At 39.3% G+C, this 17,856-nt stretch overlaps 2 protein-coding genes across 2 annotated transcripts; both read right to left on the bottom strand.

The window, feature by feature from the left end:
* Window positions 1-1,401: 1,401 nt before the first annotated feature.
* nsmce2 (NSE2 (MMS21) homolog, SMC5-SMC6 complex SUMO ligase) lies at window positions 1,402-5,633 on the bottom strand. Its single transcript, XM_026369939.1, has 6 exons — window positions 5,237-5,633; window positions 4,556-4,668; window positions 4,257-4,410; window positions 3,285-3,376; window positions 3,074-3,180; window positions 1,402-1,758 (listed from the first exon to the last, which is right to left on the bottom strand). The coding sequence occupies exons 1-6, from the start codon at window positions 5,349-5,351 to the stop codon at window positions 1,647-1,649; spliced, it is 693 nt and encodes a 230-aa protein (XP_026225724.1). The 5' UTR covers window positions 5,352-5,633; the 3' UTR covers window positions 1,402-1,646.
* Window positions 5,634-5,693: 60 nt separating this feature from the next.
* On the bottom strand, window positions 5,694-17,003 carry washc5 (WASH complex subunit 5). The gene is made up of 29 exons (XM_026372887.1): window positions 16,961-17,003; window positions 16,182-16,429; window positions 15,893-16,038; window positions 15,640-15,724; window positions 15,415-15,515; window positions 14,074-14,266; window positions 13,755-13,907; window positions 13,501-13,614; window positions 13,058-13,229; window positions 12,692-12,819; window positions 12,395-12,524; window positions 11,962-12,074; window positions 11,355-11,521; window positions 10,937-11,012; window positions 10,692-10,802; window positions 10,174-10,314; window positions 9,552-9,632; window positions 9,291-9,392; window positions 8,884-9,063; window positions 8,606-8,730; window positions 8,299-8,461; window positions 8,080-8,182; window positions 7,923-8,002; window positions 7,721-7,824; window positions 7,430-7,559; window positions 7,160-7,256; window positions 6,518-6,671; window positions 6,280-6,367; window positions 5,694-6,134 (listed from the first exon to the last, which is right to left on the bottom strand). Exons 2-29 carry the CDS (start codon window positions 16,365-16,367, stop codon window positions 6,078-6,080), a joined length of 3,480 nt encoding a protein of 1,159 aa, XP_026228672.1. The 5' UTR covers window positions 16,368-16,429; window positions 16,961-17,003; the 3' UTR covers window positions 5,694-6,077.
* Between the last annotated feature and the right edge of the window lie 853 nt (window positions 17,004-17,856).

Here is a 17,856-nt window from a genome sequence, read left to right as displayed (position 1 = left end):
TGTTCACTTCCAGCCAAAGGTAAAATCCTCCATAGACAAGCCAAACATTGGGGCTTACAGTGACTCAGGCAGCCATTACCCCTTCTTCTTGGAGCATTTGAGCAGATGAATGTGAATTCCACATCAAGCATAACCAGAAGAAAGCAAACACCTATGGGGGATTGATTGATTTTTCTTTTCCTTCTCAGCACAGTGTGTCCGTACGGCGTTGAGACTGAATGTGTGAGGATATTTACGGCTCCACGTCTTTCCAAAGACGCGGCATAATGGCTGAGCCTGTGATATGGTGGATTTGCTGTGCGTTTCCACAAATTGAACTGCTGTTGGGAAATTACCGGTGACATAACATGTTGCAGTAAACATGATTAGACTGGCAGAATGGTAATTCAAAATGAAGGCGAGTGGAGAAATTAATGAATCAACATTAGCTAGATCATTTGTTGCCAGTTAATATCTTCACTGGTGAAATGCTCTTAATGCCGTGTGACACACTCTTTGGAGGGAAAGCGCAATTAGAGATTTTTTTTTTTAAATGCCTGATGCAAGGTTATTAAAAGATTAGCTTCACCTAGTTTCATCTCAACACAGCCTTTGTTTGTTTCTCTGTGGAAACAAAGACCCTTCACAAGAAGCACGATTTAATCGCATAAGTGCATTCCTGCAGATGTTAAAGAATTTGTTCTGATTTCTTATATTTTTGTATCTTATTTAGAAAAGGAAGGACTCGGATCAGATTAAGATTTTAGCATTTCCAGTATTCATTTATCTTGGTTCACAGATTATGAATGAAGTACATTCATCTAAATGCTCACGAACTTGCAGAGAGAATAAACGGAGCACTTCCTGGATTCATATATACACATATATATATAATTAGCAACTACACAGAACATTAAAACCACCCGTTTCCTGTGCTGTGGTGAACAGGGCAACATGGTAAAACTTTAATGCTGGTCGTGGTCAACACAGCTTGATGTGTATGGCACTGTGCAAGTGCCAATGGTGACTTCCCCATCAAAAATCAAACATTTAATGATGTGGGATGTGCTTTTATCCAAAGCAACTTACAAGTGAGGTACAAAGCAAAAGCAGGGTAAGCATAAGGAGGTCATGCCCTAGGGCCTCTACTGGAGGTAGGTCACAGCCGGGATTCTAACCCGGTCTCCCCACTGCACCATCCAGCCCCCAGTTGGTATTAAAGTTGTGTGACCAGAGTATTCTAATAATCGTTTCACACATCCACCACTGAGACTTTTATACTCCAGAAATTCAAAGTTTCTGCTGACTGTATTAGTCCTGTGTCTTAATGCAGAGGCTGCTCTCTTGTGGTTCCTTCTACTTACTGCATCATGTAGACAGAAATATCATTAATCCCATGCTCAGTCGCAGACACAGCTGATATTAATATTAACAACATCTGAAGTTTTTATTTACATTCAACAACACTGGATACAAACAAGTCATCGCCTCCAAAATTAAGAAAAAGACCTACAAAGAAGAGTCTTCAGGTAAAAATCTCTGAATAAAAATCACAGACATGAGTCAACAGATTGAAGTAAAAAACCTGAGTACACAAGAAAACATCAGCTTCAAAATACTGCCAATTGGTTCTTAATATACAAATGACTACCAAGACATGGAGTTCACTAGGTCCTGTTGCCCTGTCTCTTTTGACTCTGGATCTTTCTCCTCAGCATCTGATCAAGAACAAGATCCGACTCTTTGACATCTGAGTTCCCACAGCCCACCACAGGACAGCTGGAGGACAGAAAGAGAAGCGAACTTAGCACATAAAAAGCTCCTCATACTCATTCAGTCATATCATTTTGCACAATATATTGTTAAGTGATCAAATTTGCAGACATTTGCTGTACATTTGCTATACATTATGTATACATATTGTATACATAATGTATATTGCTATCTGACTGAAACAACTGAAACAAAAACACTGTTGGAAAAGCCTGTACAGCCTCCTCAGCACTTCGTTGTACTGATTCTGCACCTGATCTGAAGGTTTGTTAGATGACAAACAGCAGTGGCTCTTTTCACTGTGTGAAGTGGGTTTCACACTTGTCCTTGTCTCTGCTGTTTTTGCAGAACAGGCGCAGCTCTGGTTATATGAAATTCAATTCACACAGTGTCTAATGTATTCTCGCTTAACATAACGTTAGAGCTTAATTCATATTTTATGCGACACTTCAGCAGTTTATCTTGGGCTTTGTCTGATATAGTCAGAGTTGGGTGCCTTTTTTTCTATTAAATGGCAGAAAGACACAACAGCTTTATACTAAATGAAAAGCTCTTCTATGTTGGGCTAATATCACGGACGTTTCAGAGAGATACATTTCATAAGGCATCTGTAAAGTTCAAATGCAGGAAATAGTCGGTATCTGTGAGCTGTAGACTCACTGTATCTCAAACACGTTTTCATCACAGCAGACGTGTGGATCTTTGCTGCGTCTTCACGTTACCCTGGCAGAGATTGTCCATTGGCAATTGTTTCCAAAACGTTTAAAGGTCTGCAAAGCACTGCTTTTGAATTCCATGGGTTTTCCAGGTTTTTCATGACCTTCAGAACACTGGTTTCTCTAGTGTGAATAATACATTGTAGAAACCTATTACTTTGGGAACTGGGACGTGTTACAAGAAGGCTTTGATATTCTGTAAGACAGGAATACTGAGCACTTCAGAGCTTCTACACTATGGAGAAAGCAGTGACTAATGAATTGCTGTTGACTACAGGTACAACTGCATTTCATCAGTCATACACCTAATCAGGAAAAGCCCTCTTGGGTATTGCTGCTATAAATGTGCATGTAAGGTGTGCACAGTGACCACTGCCAGGACTCAAGACAACAAGCAAGTTTCTTTGACAACAACATAACAACTGGGATTTCATCAGTGTTCCTCTAGGAGCAGCCACATTTAATTTGGCTCCAACATCAAAGTAGTATATTAAAGAAAATGTGAATTAGGGCCGACTGCTGGTCCCGCGCCAACTTGCCGAATTGTTTACTGCAGCAAAATCTGACTGAACTTTCTAGCAGCCCTCCAAGGAAGAGTGTCTTACCGGCATTTCTTTTTCTGGCTGTGTTTTGTTTTGATCAGGTTCAGTATGGCTACTTCATCGTAGTGGTGGTTACATTTCTTATTCTTCAACGGGTTCACCATTTCCACCTTAAATACAGATGCACAGTGGTGCGTCATGAAGCACACAGACCATGTTTTACTGCTAAAAATTCATTGGAATGAAACATAAGAAGAGAGAACAGCCAACGTACCTGTGTGAGTGGGCAGGTGAAGTTGACTTGACTCTGTGTAACAGTTATGTCCTCATCAACCTCCTCCATGTTCTCCGTAGACACTTGGTTGGCTAAAAACATAACACACATACATACATATAACTTGTTTCCAAATATCCAATGGCAGTAATAAATGATAAACTGGACTGCTGACAACATGACAGGATAATATCTAGCAGGCAAGTACGTGGGCTTGGATGAAACTGCTGTATATCTATCTACCAACACATAAAGCAATATCCCTTCTTAAAATACTAAGCTTATAATATTTATTATTATTTTTCCTAGCACAGCTACAACCATCTAATAACTCAAACATCATTCTGAGCCCAAGGTGTAACCAAAAACTCAAGGAGCCTCCTAGAACTCAAACAATCAATCAGTCAATAGTAATATGCAGTGATCATTCACTTGTTTTCTTACAGAGAAAAACCAAATGAAGTCTCATGGTTGAATCCTTCACGGAATACATTTCCCGTCGAAAATGTTTCGTGGTAAAATGATCTCAGCTCAGTTCACAATAATGTTCACACTTCAAAACACACTTTCTTACATTTTACATTAAAACAACTTCTGGGACTAAATCAGCCTGAGAGAATTAATGAGCCCAGGAGCAATTTCACTTAGTGTCTAGAGTGAACCTAAAAAGCACAGTACTGTCTGTGCGAGGCCACCTTTATAGAAAGTAGTATAATGAGAACAACAATTAAAAAATAGAAAATAGCAGCTACAGGCTGAAAAGCGAACATAATTACTCAACAGTAAACAAAGAGAGTTATGTCTTTAAAATTAAGTTAATTATCCTAAAAAAGGAACACATCCCAAGCTTTCTCTCCCTCTTTGACTGAAAAGCACAGCTATTATCAAAGTCTATCATAAGTCTTCATTAGATTTCTCTGAGTCTAGCAGTACTAGCAGTAAATTGCCTTCTTCTATCTCTGCAGGTCTAACCTTGGTTGGAAGAGTTAGTGATGCTGTCTTTAAAGGCTACTACTTTCTGGTGACGATGCAGCTCGGCGTCAGAGAGTCTGGCTGTTTTTTCTGCGAACTGCTCCTTCACTTTAGCAGACAGGCTGAACATGGCCTCTGGCGGCTGCGTAGCAACCTACAAAGACGACAATGAAGCTGTTAGGCTAAGTCCTTCACCTTTACAGTCAACTTGTGTTTTTGTGTTGCTTACAGTTAAACAAGTGTATTGTAGAAATGACCTGCTCGTCTACATCAACTGTACACTGCCAGGTTGCACACACCTCAGATGTGACTTGCTGCACAACATCTACAAAGTAGTTAATTTCTCTGTCCAGTTTGGCACACTCTATAATCATGGTTTCCAACTCTTTGATGCCGGGGTTCACCTCTCCATCTGTAATATAAGAGCATTATTGGTGTGTGTGTGTGTAACTGTAATTCCTCCACTCCAAACACTCCACAATAAGGTATTGTCCTGCATTCAAAATCAAACTTATGGAAACAAGAAGAAAGTAATGAAAACATATGTATTTAGTGTATCAAATATAATAATCCAATACTATTATGTCATGGGATCATTGTAAAGAGTTGCAACTTTTTATATTGATCTGTAGTTTAATCTATACCAGTACATACTATTTACAAACTGATGATACACAAATCTGTATCATGTGAAACACAAATCTGTAAAGTAGCTTGCAGTTAAATAAAAAGTACTATTCCTCTGTACTTATACAGTTTAAGTCTGCAGTAGTACATAATGGAAACACTTTGCACATCGAAATTTTACTTTAGTTCAGTAATTTGGTAAGTATTCAGTTACGTTTTAGCAATTCTAATGCACTGATGAATCAATAGCCCCATAATAACAAATAAACAATGCAGACAGACTGAAACAGACACCAGCAGCACACGGTGAGCAACATCACACACGTCAAGCACAGCCACACTGCTAAAGTTACCCTGCGCTTCCGCCAGGTCCATAGCCACATCTGTTACTATGTTCATTCCTGTCAGGATGTCCGTCTGACATAATTTGAGGCTCGACAATGTTCCATGAACGGCGCTAAAAGACATCACTCTGGTTTATTTAATCCTACGATGACACGGACAAACACAACCCAAAGTTAAGCTAACTACCGTTTTGTTAGCCTAGCTTACTAACATCACCTGCTATTTCCTGGTTAGTTTGACTAGCTGGCAATCTGCATTGCAGTGCGAACGCATCAGCGTATTGCTAGTATTATTGCTATTATTAAGATAGCAGAAAAGGAAAACATGAATATAACAACAATCAACAATATATTAAGGCTACAACTACAATTAGTTTAGCTAGGGCTTAATTTCCGGCTTCCGGATTTGTTCTTCAAAGTAAAAGCCCCAAAGTTCGATTATCAAAGTAAGACACACACAACTATATGTTATGAAGAATCGTATTTATTAATTATTATATTTGAAAATGATCAAAGTGATAATACACAAAGTTGGCAAGTTAATTAATAGTGAATTTTTATTTTCTATCTATGTACATTCTACTGTTAGTGCATTAAGACATTCGTGGTCTAAACAATGAAATGTGAGAACTCAATTCAATAGGGGTCTTTCTGGGAACATGTTGGCATGTCACACATGGTTTACAAACTAACAATCATAATGGCTAAACACCATTTAGCTGCTTCAGGCTCAAGGTCTTGGTATTGTTCATGCTGGCACACTGTTATACTGTCATAGCCTACTGGAACAGATCAGTTTTTAATGTCATAACACTCGTCTTTGTCCAGCTAAGACATCTCGTCCTCATCTTCACAGTATTGTTCTAAATTCATCAAAAATGAAACTGGGCACATGGGCTTCAGCCACCTTAAGAAGGGAGAGAAAACAGAGAGAAAAATACTTAATATCCCAAATTCCATCAGAAAAAAATCAAGATAAAATTGCCTGTACTTTTGTTGAACCCATTTGTAAAGAAATACTAACTTTAGTAACAAGGTGAAAATTACCATACCTTGCGTGGCAGCTTTGTGTACTTCACATAGTCTTCAAGGAACATCAGAGCTCCCACCACATCAGATGGCATGTCAGGGATCTTCTGACTACAATGGGAACAAAGAAAACGTAACATACATTTTATAATATTATTAAAATCATGCAAACTTAAAAAGAAACAATATGTTAAGTTAAAAATACACAAGAGGAAGCTTTTTTGTCTTATTTTTGTAATTTTTCCAAAGTAGTGGAGTTACCTTGTGCACTGTTCCATGATCGAGCGGATGAACTGACCAATGAGAGCCAGGAACTGGTGTGTGTATCTAGAGTGAAACTGTTTGAGGAGGGTGAGCATGCCGAGTACCAGCGGAGGCCAGTCAACTGGGTCAGTGGTTTTCCTGCATGTCATTCCTAGGGAAACACAAGACATCAGTTGTGTGGTGATGTAAAGTAGATGTGGATGTAGATGTAATAGTCTTTTAAGATTGCATAATGCTGGAAAACATTTTTTTTACTTTACATATACTGTACACACACACACATCCTTGAGCTATTCGTATATAGTGAAATGTAGTGACTTTCTACATTTCCTGGAATAATCTACACGTGCTGAGTATAATGAGTAGGCTATCCAATTAAAAACCACATCCAAGCTCTTAGAAAACCAGTAATGGTTGTATGCAGCCTGCAAAAGGCTAAAAATGACACTGACATGTGTAAAGAAATGTGGAGGAAGTAGGTGTAGCAGATTATCTTTCTAAAAAAACAAAGAAAACTAGAAATTAACCACATAATAGCACAATGGTTTACTGGTTGCATGTACAACTTTATAGCTCATCAACATTAACACATTGATAAAATATGTACTGTATAAAATTGAAAGTAGGGGAAAAACTTGCCTTGGTTTTTGCTGTACTGAAGTTTAGGAAGCTGAGCAATAATAAACAGAAAATTGATGATGGGAAAGTAAGGTAGGCGCTTTGTGGTGATGTAGATCTGTGAAAGACAAACAGAATATCCTCGTGGGTACAAGCACACAAAACAGAAAACATACAGAGTGCAGATGATAAGCACAGGTGAAACTGGCTTCAGTTTGAGGTGTTTTCTGAAGATTAATTAAGATTTGTCACTCATCAGTGTGGGAAGTAACACAGATATAAACTCCATACCTTACTGAGTGGATTGTGAATGCCAGCAGCCTCCAGGTAAGCAGTGATCTCATACAGAAGAGTGTTATCCTCTTTAGGGTAGGGCAGGGATGGATCCTGGTAGTGAGCTTCGATGTCTGCCAGCAGAGACCTGGCAAAGCAAAAATCAGAGTTGGAATTTAGTACAAGAACAGAAAGTTTAAAATTATATTTAATAAAAGTATTTATCTACTAGAACTAGGAAAAGTTGTATTATATTTTCTTCTTAAAGCAAACAACGATTATCATATTGTATAGTGAGACTCGACTGACTTGTTGAGATTTTCCAGGGCAGCACCCAGGTGTTTGGAGTCAAACTTGCAGGAGTAGTTCAGCTCATTTGCAATCTGCTGTCTGAGAATCTGCATCTGACCAACCTACAACAAACACATGTATTTGACATTACTTTTAAATTTTACAGTTAATTATGAGGAGAGTAAGTAATATGAGATAAGAATAGGAGGAACTACTGTACCTTCATGATGGCTTCCAGATATGGGCCCCAGATCTTCTGCGTTTTGGCCACAGCGGTGCCATATACTTTGCTGGCATTAGCTGTTACAGAAAAACAGATTTTTCTCTCTCAAATGAAATCCCACCAGGCTGTAGGTTTTTCTAAATTAAATACTTACCCACAATCCCCTTCACTGGGTTGACAGCACCAATCATAGCTTTGAAGGCATCCACTGCAGTTCTGTCCTTTAAGATGGTCTTCTGAAGCATTGTCAGGAAGTTCTGATGAGAGAAACACGATGCCAACCATGACAATATATTCAATAGACAAACTATGTGTATTCTTTTTTTATTAAGAGCCTGGTGGAAGTTTTGTTGCCTTTTTGTGGGCTAATTACCTGCAGCTCTTTGACAATCATGAAGCAGAGCAGTCGGTCCAGTCCGTTTAGGCCAAATGTACCCAGAGTGTTCTGGATCTCAGAGAACAACCTGTTGTTGGTCACTTCTTGGTGGCTCTTCAGGTCATACCAGGTGTTCATCTGGTCCATGTAGCACGTCACCCTGTAGAAAATGTCAGAAGTCTCATACATACTGCAAGATTTGGCATTTACATAAGACCAAAGCTTGTATCTCCATCTTTAAGTTAAAAGTCAGTTGCTACGAGAGACAAACAGTTTCAACAATTTGATTTAGTTGAAGTCATACTTGGGATCAGTGATTCGAAGGATTTCTCTGCAGAGGCGGCCGATAAAGGTGGCAGATTCATCCACAGAGGGAAACTTGGGGATGGGGATGTGGGTGGACTGGTGCACACTCTGCCAGTCCTGGATCTGTTTGGAATAAGCAAAGAACTCATCAATCAAACAACCCCTATTACTTAATGAAGAATTCCATATTGATTATAGAGAGGTGGACTGATGTCAGGGCACCTTTCAGCAATGTGAACAGAAATTGTAGATTCATTCCAGTGTTTAATATCTGACCTTAGTCCTGAGGAAGCTGTTACATTCCTGCTCCACATTGTAGTTGATGATACGGGACACTTCCTCCTGCCAGATTTTAAGGCCATAAATGCTGACATAGTCTTGGATGTACTCAAACGATCTGTAGAAGCCATCCATAGTTGCAGCCATCTCCTTCAACTTGGGCATCAGCTCACTGGGCTGTGAGAGTATTATATTTTTGTTTAGTTTCGTCATTTATCACTGCTGTTATTCTTGATTTCCACTGAGCAACATCCATTGACAATTTTCTAAATTGTTTATTATTTTTGTCCTGTGCTGTGGAGAAACATCTCCACTTCACACACTACACATTTCACAACCATGTGCTTGAGATTTATAATAAACTGTGAAATATAAAAACTTATCCTGTGGATTTGATGTCTTACCTTAGCCTTGGGGTTAAAAATTAGCCCTTTGTGCAGAGCATAAGCTACCCTTTTCACCAGCTCCTTCCTGATGCCATCCTCCAGAAGCTGCTTAGGGTCCACCTAAAGCATCAAACTGTGTTAATAACGCAACATCCTCTTATTCTTGTACTGTACTGTGGGTCCTGTCAGCAAACACAAAGGTGTTTCAATATTCTTTCGTCATGCTAACAGTAAATTTAGACAGTATTTTTACCAAATAACTTTCAACACATCATTTACCTTTATGATCCCAACTAAAGTGGTCTTCATCATCAGGATTCCCTCGGTGAAAATGGAGATGTCATGGGTGAGTTTAGCTACCTGCAATCACATGAAGCAGAAGGATGTTTAACTTTAAACCTTAAATTAGATCAGTCCAATGTATTAGAATACAGTGAATGTTCAGTTTATACAGAGAGCAGTCTGCTGGCAACCAGCAAAGTGAAATATCCGTTAGGTTTTTCAGTTTAACATTCTGTTTTTTTAACTTTCGACTATAAAATTCACATTTTCATTTCACTGCATTTCAAAATATGCCTTTTCAGTATCAGTCTGACAAATTTGAATTAATGCAATTCAAATACGTCTCTGCTGGCACAATCTGTTTGCATAGCAGTCTTTTTTTCTAATTTGTATTTCAAAAGCCGTGAGTGAGATTGAAAAATGCTCAGAAATGGCAGCTAGTGTGATTGCCTCAGACTCGCATAAAGCAGACGAGTGAACTTCAAATAAGAACAACTTCAGGCCTCTCATCTAATTATGCTTATTGTGTATAGGTTTTGAATAATTTCTTTTTCACTACTTCAGTGACATTCTGAACAATTCTCAAGGAGGAGTATTTCAAGCATAGCAGTTGTTTTACTTCATAGCGCGCCACGAGCTGGGAGTAGTCCTTGAGCTTGTCCTTATCCAGCCGTGTGGGCACCTCCATGATGTCGTGGATCTGAAGTTTGATGATCTTTGCCAGAGAGGTGAACATGCTTTCTGGGATGATCTGAAGCACCTGGAAACAAGAAGACACTTCCCAAAGTTAGAACGAATAATTTGTTTTTTTATTGAGTTTGATGAGAACAGTCTTCCAAAGCAGATGGTACACGACACTGTAGATTAAAAAGTCTTGTGTACAGCTAGTACGAACTAATCCTCTAACATAAAGTAACATGGCATGTGGCTGATGACACCAGAATGTAATAACATCTTAAAATACACATCCACAAAGTAGTTCTTTTAGGGTAAATTTGCCAAACAGATGGTTGCAGAAACATTAATCATGACTGCAGCTGCTACTGCACGGTGACTGAACACTCATTTTCATCACAGAAAACTAACAAAGTAACTTTCTATGATCACAAGTGCAAACATGACTTTAATTTACTGTACCTTTCTGACATAAGCCACCAACTCTCCAGAGTAAAACTGTGAAACACTCAACAGGTCAGCACTGTTCGCCTGGTTGATGCGCAGCAATGGAAGATCCAGTGCAGATGCCAGCTGGTCACATGCACACAAAAGAATGAATTTACATTACAGGAAGCAATTCTCTAAATTATCTTATATGAATGAAGCTCATAAAATTTCCTGGTCTATCTGTCTGTATGTGTGCATGGTGGCACAATGGACCTTACTTTGAGAAATGTAGCTCTTAGTTTTGTGACCATGGATGGGCTGACTCGGATGCTCTCCTGCATAATGGTGGTGAAGCTGTGGAATAATAATAGAATAAAATATAAACCAGAAGGAACTTAAGCTGAGTTAAATAAAAGTCAAAGAACCAGCAGCCATGTTTACATAGACAACTTAGCAGACTGCCTCACAGCTGTCACTGGCTGACTATGTGAGAGACATTTCTGCTGCTGTTTACATGCTAATAATTATGATGGTAATAAGAGGTGACATAATGAAAGTGCAAAATATACCAAAAACATCTCTTTTAATATGACATTTAACGGAACTATGAACAATTTCATCACTAACTATTTATTTTAATTATTTATGGCCACTTTTTAAAAAATATATTTTGAATGTTTAGCAGGACTCAAGTACCTGTCAATTATCTGCCATGCGTAAGACAGATCTCCGACTATCTGCATAGTAATGAGGACTTCTTCTTTGATATTAATAGTGCGGATCATGTGATGCAGAAACTTCCTAGTGTCAGCCAGAAACTGACAGACCTGCAGGTTAGATTCGAGCTGGTGGAACTCCTGGACCTGAGGAGCAAGAGAATCAAAATAAACAAGGATAAGAGGAACATTCTTAGCAGTGTTATTTACTTGATGTGTAAAACCAATGGTCTTCATTAATGGTTATCAGGGTCTATGAAAATAAATATAACCAAGTGTTTGCAAATCTTTTGAGTATAACATTTGTTCCATTTCTAATTTTACATAGATGGTGGCAGGATAGACAGAGAAAATGAGGGCACTGAAAGCCTCTGGGCAAACAACGCATTCCCATTATGTATTCTGATGTCTCTATTTATGTGCACACATAAAAGTTAATGCTGTTTCTTTGTTTTGCTACTATTTTCAAACAGCGTTCTTAGATTCACTCATCAGCCATATGCATAAAGCTAAGGCAATTCTAAAATACTAAGGTCAAAACATTGTGGAAAAGTAAAATCCTAGTTAAATGTCATTATCTTGCTCACCTCAACAAGAGCCTGTATGAGCTGCACCGTCTTCCTCCCAGCAGCTGTAGAGTCCTCGTAGTTCAAAGACTCAATCTGCTTTGATATTTCTCTGAACCAGGCCTGTAAGTTTTCTGTGAGAGGTAACATAGGTGTGTAGTGTGAGCAGAGAAAGAATGTTATCAAAGTGTGAGCTACAGTCACAGTAGCTGAAGTAAATGTGACCTAATCTGCCTCTTTGTGTATGTGCATTGTTTATGCCTTTTTGGATTATGTGTTTCTACCTCAACATTTTCGGCTTCAAGCTTAAACTCGTTCAGGAGTTTGTGTTCCAACACTCCACATCCATAATCCATGACATTCAAAGCATGAAATGCTGCATGGCTGAGGTTCCTTTAGCCAGTAACCCTTTTTTTCCTGGCCATGTAATTCTTCACATAACAATGTGACTCACCATTTTTCTCAACCCTGGTAAGAGGTTTGACGCCAGAGAAGACTTCGGCCAGCTCAGTCATTCTCTCTGATCCCTCCTTCTTGTAGCTCTCCCATTTGATCTGCTTTTCTGACAGCATCTGCTTGAACATCTGGAAAAGGGACAGCACAGATGCTGAGTCTATGAGGAAGGATTAGCCAGATGAGCTGCGTAATGAGAACATTAGATTTGTGTGCTCTGCTAATGATATACTATGCGGCCATATGCTGTCTCGCTGTGTGCTAATAGACAACACTGCAGACGCACCTAACACCTCACCTCTTTGAGTGTGAACTCAAACTGAGCCGTGTCAAGAAGAAGCTGAAACAGGATCCTTGGGTTGTACTTGGAGTCATTGAGCACTTGGTCTTTAATCTGGCGCAGCCTCTTGTTGTTTAGATCATAGGCTATAGATGGAAGATGAATGAAAAATTAATCAACAACCCATTTTCATTAACACTATATTTCCAAAAGTAAAGTCACAAACCTAGAACTCTGAAACAAGTATCAACTTAAGCTTAAGCTAATTAGAACTGTAGTCCTCGTTATTCCTTAACCTCGCTCAGATAGAGTCATTTGAAGTTAAAGCAAAAGCTTCTTGATCAAGCTACGCTGTGTTTTTAAAGGAAGGAATGATTCTCTTACCGGACTCTGCAGAGTGCAGCATCAGCCAGCGGATGGCAACATTACAGTCCCTCAGACAGTTCAGTAGTTTGGGAATGTTGTCCAGGATGAACTCCTCCCTGAGGTAACCTTCTTTCAGCAACTGCTGCACGTGAGGCTTCAGGCTCTCCATGCTAGCTGCATATCGAGTGGCCTGAACACACAGAAGTGGGGTTGTTTAGGAGATATATGCATAGATGCATGAGAATGTCTGCAATAACAAACTAACCCAGGATCAATTAGTTGCTTCCTCTTTGCTTTGGTGCTGCAGTATGAGGGACGTTCTTATGACTATGACATTGTCTGGGTTTATTTTTTACACTTAACCTTGAGTTCTTGTACCATTATCGTCTTCTTCACTGAAAGCTTTTCAGGAAATGTTTAAAAACCACTGTCCGACTCTGAAGCCAATACTATTTTAATACCTGCTCTTTGATGTTGGCAGAGTCCAGGGTATAGTTGAGAGCAGTCTTGGCAGCTTTGTATGGCTCCCAAGCCTCCACCAGGTTCACTGTGATCCCCATATAGATACTGATAACCTGCAGACAGACAACACACAAACAGTTCAATAAAATTGTTGATATTCAGTTCTATATTATTGTCATGATACTAACAGTGCAGGAAACAGGACCTCACAGGATCTGTAATGAACAATGCTATTATAAAGCAGGTGTATTACCCAGTTGTCAGGAAAGTATTTGTCCACTATCTCCCTCATCTTAGCCTGCTGGGTGTGCAGTATGGAGGGGCTGAAGAAGAGGCAGACATACAGCATGGCAGCCTGGTTGGCCAGCGCTGTGCTTCGATGCTCTGGAAGAGGGTACGCAGATACCTGATGGACAAGGAGGAAATGTGATTTTAAGTTGAGTGTCCAGGTCTAAACCATGTCAGATTATGACAGTGTCAAAATCTGTAACAAGGGAAAACCAGACTTCATATAGAAGGGGCATTTTAGGTTCTAAAAGGTTAGTAATAATGTTTGACCCAATGTTTCTCACTTGGTTGTAGATGTCATCTGAGCGCAGCCTCCCTATGACCATGCTAATAAACGTGGTACTGATAGGAACTCTGTGGAAGTAGCTCTCTGGGTAGTTGGCTGGCCGTTTGGCTCCGGGCTGGCTGGAGTAGCCTGTGCTGCGGAGGAGCTTGCATATGTCATCAAGGTTGGAGTCAGCTGATGATCGGGCAGCACTAATGAAAACGAGAATCAACACATTGTGTTATAAAAACAGCTGCAGTATTCAAACAACTGGTGATGTAATATTCAAAAGTAATTTCATTGCCTGAATATGTTCATCTGGGCAGTGGATGTGAGGGATATGTCAGGAAACAGGTTTAGTGATGACGTGTAGTTGTTAAACGCTGATTTTAAAAGAAACTCTGGGTATTCTGAGTCAGTTCATATCATCCATCACCTTGTGGCATGTTGTTTTCTATATGCCTGTCATCAATCACACCTGTGCATATTAAGATGAGTGTAGTGTGGCAGAACATTAAGAGTTTTTTTTACGTATGCTAAATGTGATTTATCTAACAGCAATGATATTCTATCTGTCACTTTCTCATCTTACACTGCTTCGTGAAGCTGCTACTGTTAGCCACTTATTAACCTCTGATTCTTGATGATGAGACAAAACTAAATGGTGTTGAGCAAGATTTTTAAATCTTTACATTTTTTCACTTTTAAGTAGACACTTTTTTGACTTTTTCACTAAACTATAACTAGTCAGACTATAAGTGCACAATCAGAGGTCTGTAAATAAACTAAAGTTTTACATGTGTGATTTCCTGTTCTGCTGCATCAGGCACTTTGTACAATACAGCTGAAGAAATATATTTTGTAAATTAATGCATCAATGTGTTCCCAACACTTTATCATCCATTAAGGAATCCCAAGTTTGAATAATGAATGAATATATTGCACTAAATGAATTTAACCGTGTTCATTTATTGACTCTTTCCCCCATCTCAGGCTCTTTGTGATTTTCAAAATGTCAGCACTGCTTTTTATTTACCTATTGCCATGTTGAATCATAGAATCTGAGCCAGACTGGTGATGACTTAACTAATTAATTTATCACATTCAAGAATGAGCAAACTCAGAGTTTACCAAACCGACAATGACCATTTTCTCTAGAACCAAAAGCTCTGAGTTTATGAAGTCAGGGTTACTGAAACCAGAAAATATTTAAATGAACATGTTTACAAGTATGAGTTAAGTAAAATGAGTCAACTTTGCTGTAAGCAAGCTCACTGGCTAACATTAAACTGAGCGCATTGACCGCGTGAATCAGTAGGAGAATGTCGTATGTGTGTCAGCATGTGAGAGACAACTGCACCTGTATCTGTAATAGGAAACAAGCATCCTCTCTCTGATCTCCCCTTCAATTTTCTGATCAATAACCAGCAGCATGACTCCATACAGGTAGAGAGCCTCACACTGGGTAGAAAGACAAAAAATATAGAAAAATAAATATTAGATTTATATATTTATGAAGTTCTCTGGTGTCTTGATTTGATTTGTTTGTCTAAATGTCATTTCCCTTGCAATTTGTGTTACTCACTAGAAGCTGTTTTCCATCCTCATTTAGAAGCACAGTCTCTAGGGTCTGCTGAATATAAACACCCTCATGGAGGTCGTCTAGATATCTGGAAGGACGAGGGAAATATTGTCAAATTAAAAATAATGAATATCATTTTATCTTGTAAAATAACATTTCTGTCATGTCTTGAGATTTAAAAAGGAGAAGAAGAGTGAACAGAGCCAACTCTTATAATAATAATAATAATAATAATAATAATCCAGTCCTAGTTTACCTGTTAAGATCCACTATATATTTGTGGACACTCTCAAACGCCAGATAAAACCTTGACAGAATCTCAATGTTGTTTTCTCGAAACTCTTCATCCAGGTCCTGAAGCTCAGGTTTTGCTTCCAGCTTCCCGTCGTAATACTCTGGACCCTAGAGAGGAAGCAGAGCGAGCAATATCATGAAACAATGCTATGCTCTAATTGGTACGGATGATGTGTAAGACATGCACAAAGGTACCAACAACAAGACTTATCATATTTAGAATTACAGGGCTATTATATATGATATGATACCTTAAAGTAGCTGAAGTCACAGATAATGTCTCCATATTTCTGTTGGTCACTCTTGTCTTTCAGCCTGAAAACTGCAGGGATGAAGTCAGAGAGGCGCAAGAGTTCAGCAATGATGGCATTTCCTCTGGAGACTATCCTGAGGATGGCCTGACCACACAGGTTGTTCTCCGCCAGGAAGTCCACCATGGTGAGGAGGAGAAAAGGAGAAAGGAGGAGGATGAAGGTGCACGAAGCAGCAGACAGTCACGCTGGAAAAGAAGGAAATCAACACGCAATGTTAGTTCAGTTCAGTATTAGACATACTAACTAGTTTCATCCAGTGTCTAGATTAAGTGCAAGCACCCGATGCTGATCCTGAGCTTGGACTCCTCCAGTGAAAAGTCTGGACAAATGCTTCTTACATTATTTTTCTTTTACAAACAATCTTCTTTGTAATGAATTTTAAAAGGAGGAGGAAAAATGTTTCCGTGTTTCTTAAACAGACAACAAAACACACTGAAAACACTGATTCTGCTTTTAACAGATGTATTTGGCTTCTAAACGGAACAATATGAGCAGCGTAGTTATTATATGTTCATGTATGAACGTTAATGTAAGTGTTAGCTCCATCAACACCGAGCTAGCGTTAGCATTTAGCCTGCTGGGTAGCCAGGTTTAGCCTTGACGCTACAGAAAACAACACGTGGAAATGTACAAACATGTCGTGGTAAACTAACATTTTTTATGTTAATATTTGAAATAAACAGTTTAAAAGCCGAAAGACTGTAACATCTGCTTGCCTCTTTGCAGCTGCGCTTCCCTGTTTACTTCCTCATGACCAATCACATGACTCTGCCGCTGGGTGCGCTCGATTTTCTTCATTCAACGCGCCGGAGACGTGCGGAGACAACTTTGACAATTTATTTTCTCTCTTTCAAATGAACTTAAATAGTCTTTCTTTAAGGTTTAGACATTAAATCATAAATACAGGTCCTAACCTAATCACCTAGCTCATAGCATCATTTTCCATCCCCAAGGGATCAGTAGAGTTTGTCATTATCATCATTACATCAAAACAGGCCTACTAATGCTCATCCATGTTGGGACACATTCAGCAGCAGCTTATAGTGTCATCCACTCCACTTCAACTGCTCCACGAATAGAGTGGCTCAGCAGAATTGAAGCGGGATCACACTGCAGCTGGGTCTGGATGATGGGTTTCCTGAGCATGCTGCAGTAGATGGCGACAGAGATCCACTATAACCTGAGCTTCTGTCCCTGTGCTGCTCCACCACAGTGACTGGGCGTCTGACTCCGCAGGGATGCGGTGATTTGCACGGATCGACTAGTAAGAATGAGCGTGGGGTGAAATTAAACCAGCCTGCTGTAAAAAACCCTCACAGATAACTTTACAGGTGCTGCAGGAAGTGTAATATCCTCTGCTCCTGAGTCAACACATAGTCTGGATGTTTTGCAGGCAGCTGAAGAGTGTTTGCTGTTTCACTGGAATAACAAACAAATCATTAGCCCATTCATCATAATCATCATGTGTAGAATAAAAATGCATTAGTGTGAAGAGATATGAACCTGGTTTGTGAGACTAGACGTCTTAAAAACAACAACCTGCATATGGTCAACATGGTTGACTGAGCATAAGCCCTCGTGTTTCCTTCAAATTCTGATTGAATTAGACTTT

The sequence above is a fragment of the Anabas testudineus genome, chromosome 16 (assembly GCF_900324465.2).
Source record: "Anabas testudineus chromosome 16, fAnaTes1.2, whole genome shotgun sequence".
Classification (NCBI taxonomy): domain Eukaryota; kingdom Metazoa; phylum Chordata; class Actinopteri; order Anabantiformes; family Anabantidae; genus Anabas; species Anabas testudineus.
Note: the sequence above shows the minus strand (reverse complement) of the source record. Positions and strands in the feature narration are given on the sequence as shown.

Excerpts from the sequence above, each read along its gene's own strand:
- nsmce2 (XM_026369939.1), bottom strand. The coding sequence starts at position 5,351 with ATGTCTTTTAGCGCCGTTCATGGAACATTGTCGAGCCTCAAATTATGT. Across the intron at positions 3,377-4,256 it reads CACTAACTCTTCCAACCAAG|CCAACCAAGTGTCTACGGAG; the intron begins GTTAGACCTGCA and ends TTATGTTTTTAG. Across the intron at positions 3,181-3,284 it reads TCACCTGCCCACTCACACAG|GTGGAAATGGTGAACCCGTT; the intron begins GTACGTTGGCTG and ends TCTGTATTTAAG.
- washc5 (XM_026372887.1), bottom strand. The coding sequence starts at position 16,367 with ATGGTGGACTTCCTGGCGGAGAACAACCTGTGTGGTCAGGCCATCCTC. Across the intron at positions 13,230-13,500 it reads CTGCCAACATCAAAGAGCAG|GCCACTCGATATGCAGCTAG; the intron begins GTATTAAAATAG and ends CTGTGTGTTCAG. Across the intron at positions 11,522-11,961 it reads TCATACAGGCTCTTGTTGAG|GTCCAGGAGTTCCACCAGCT; the intron begins GTGAGCAAGATA and ends CTTGCTCCTCAG.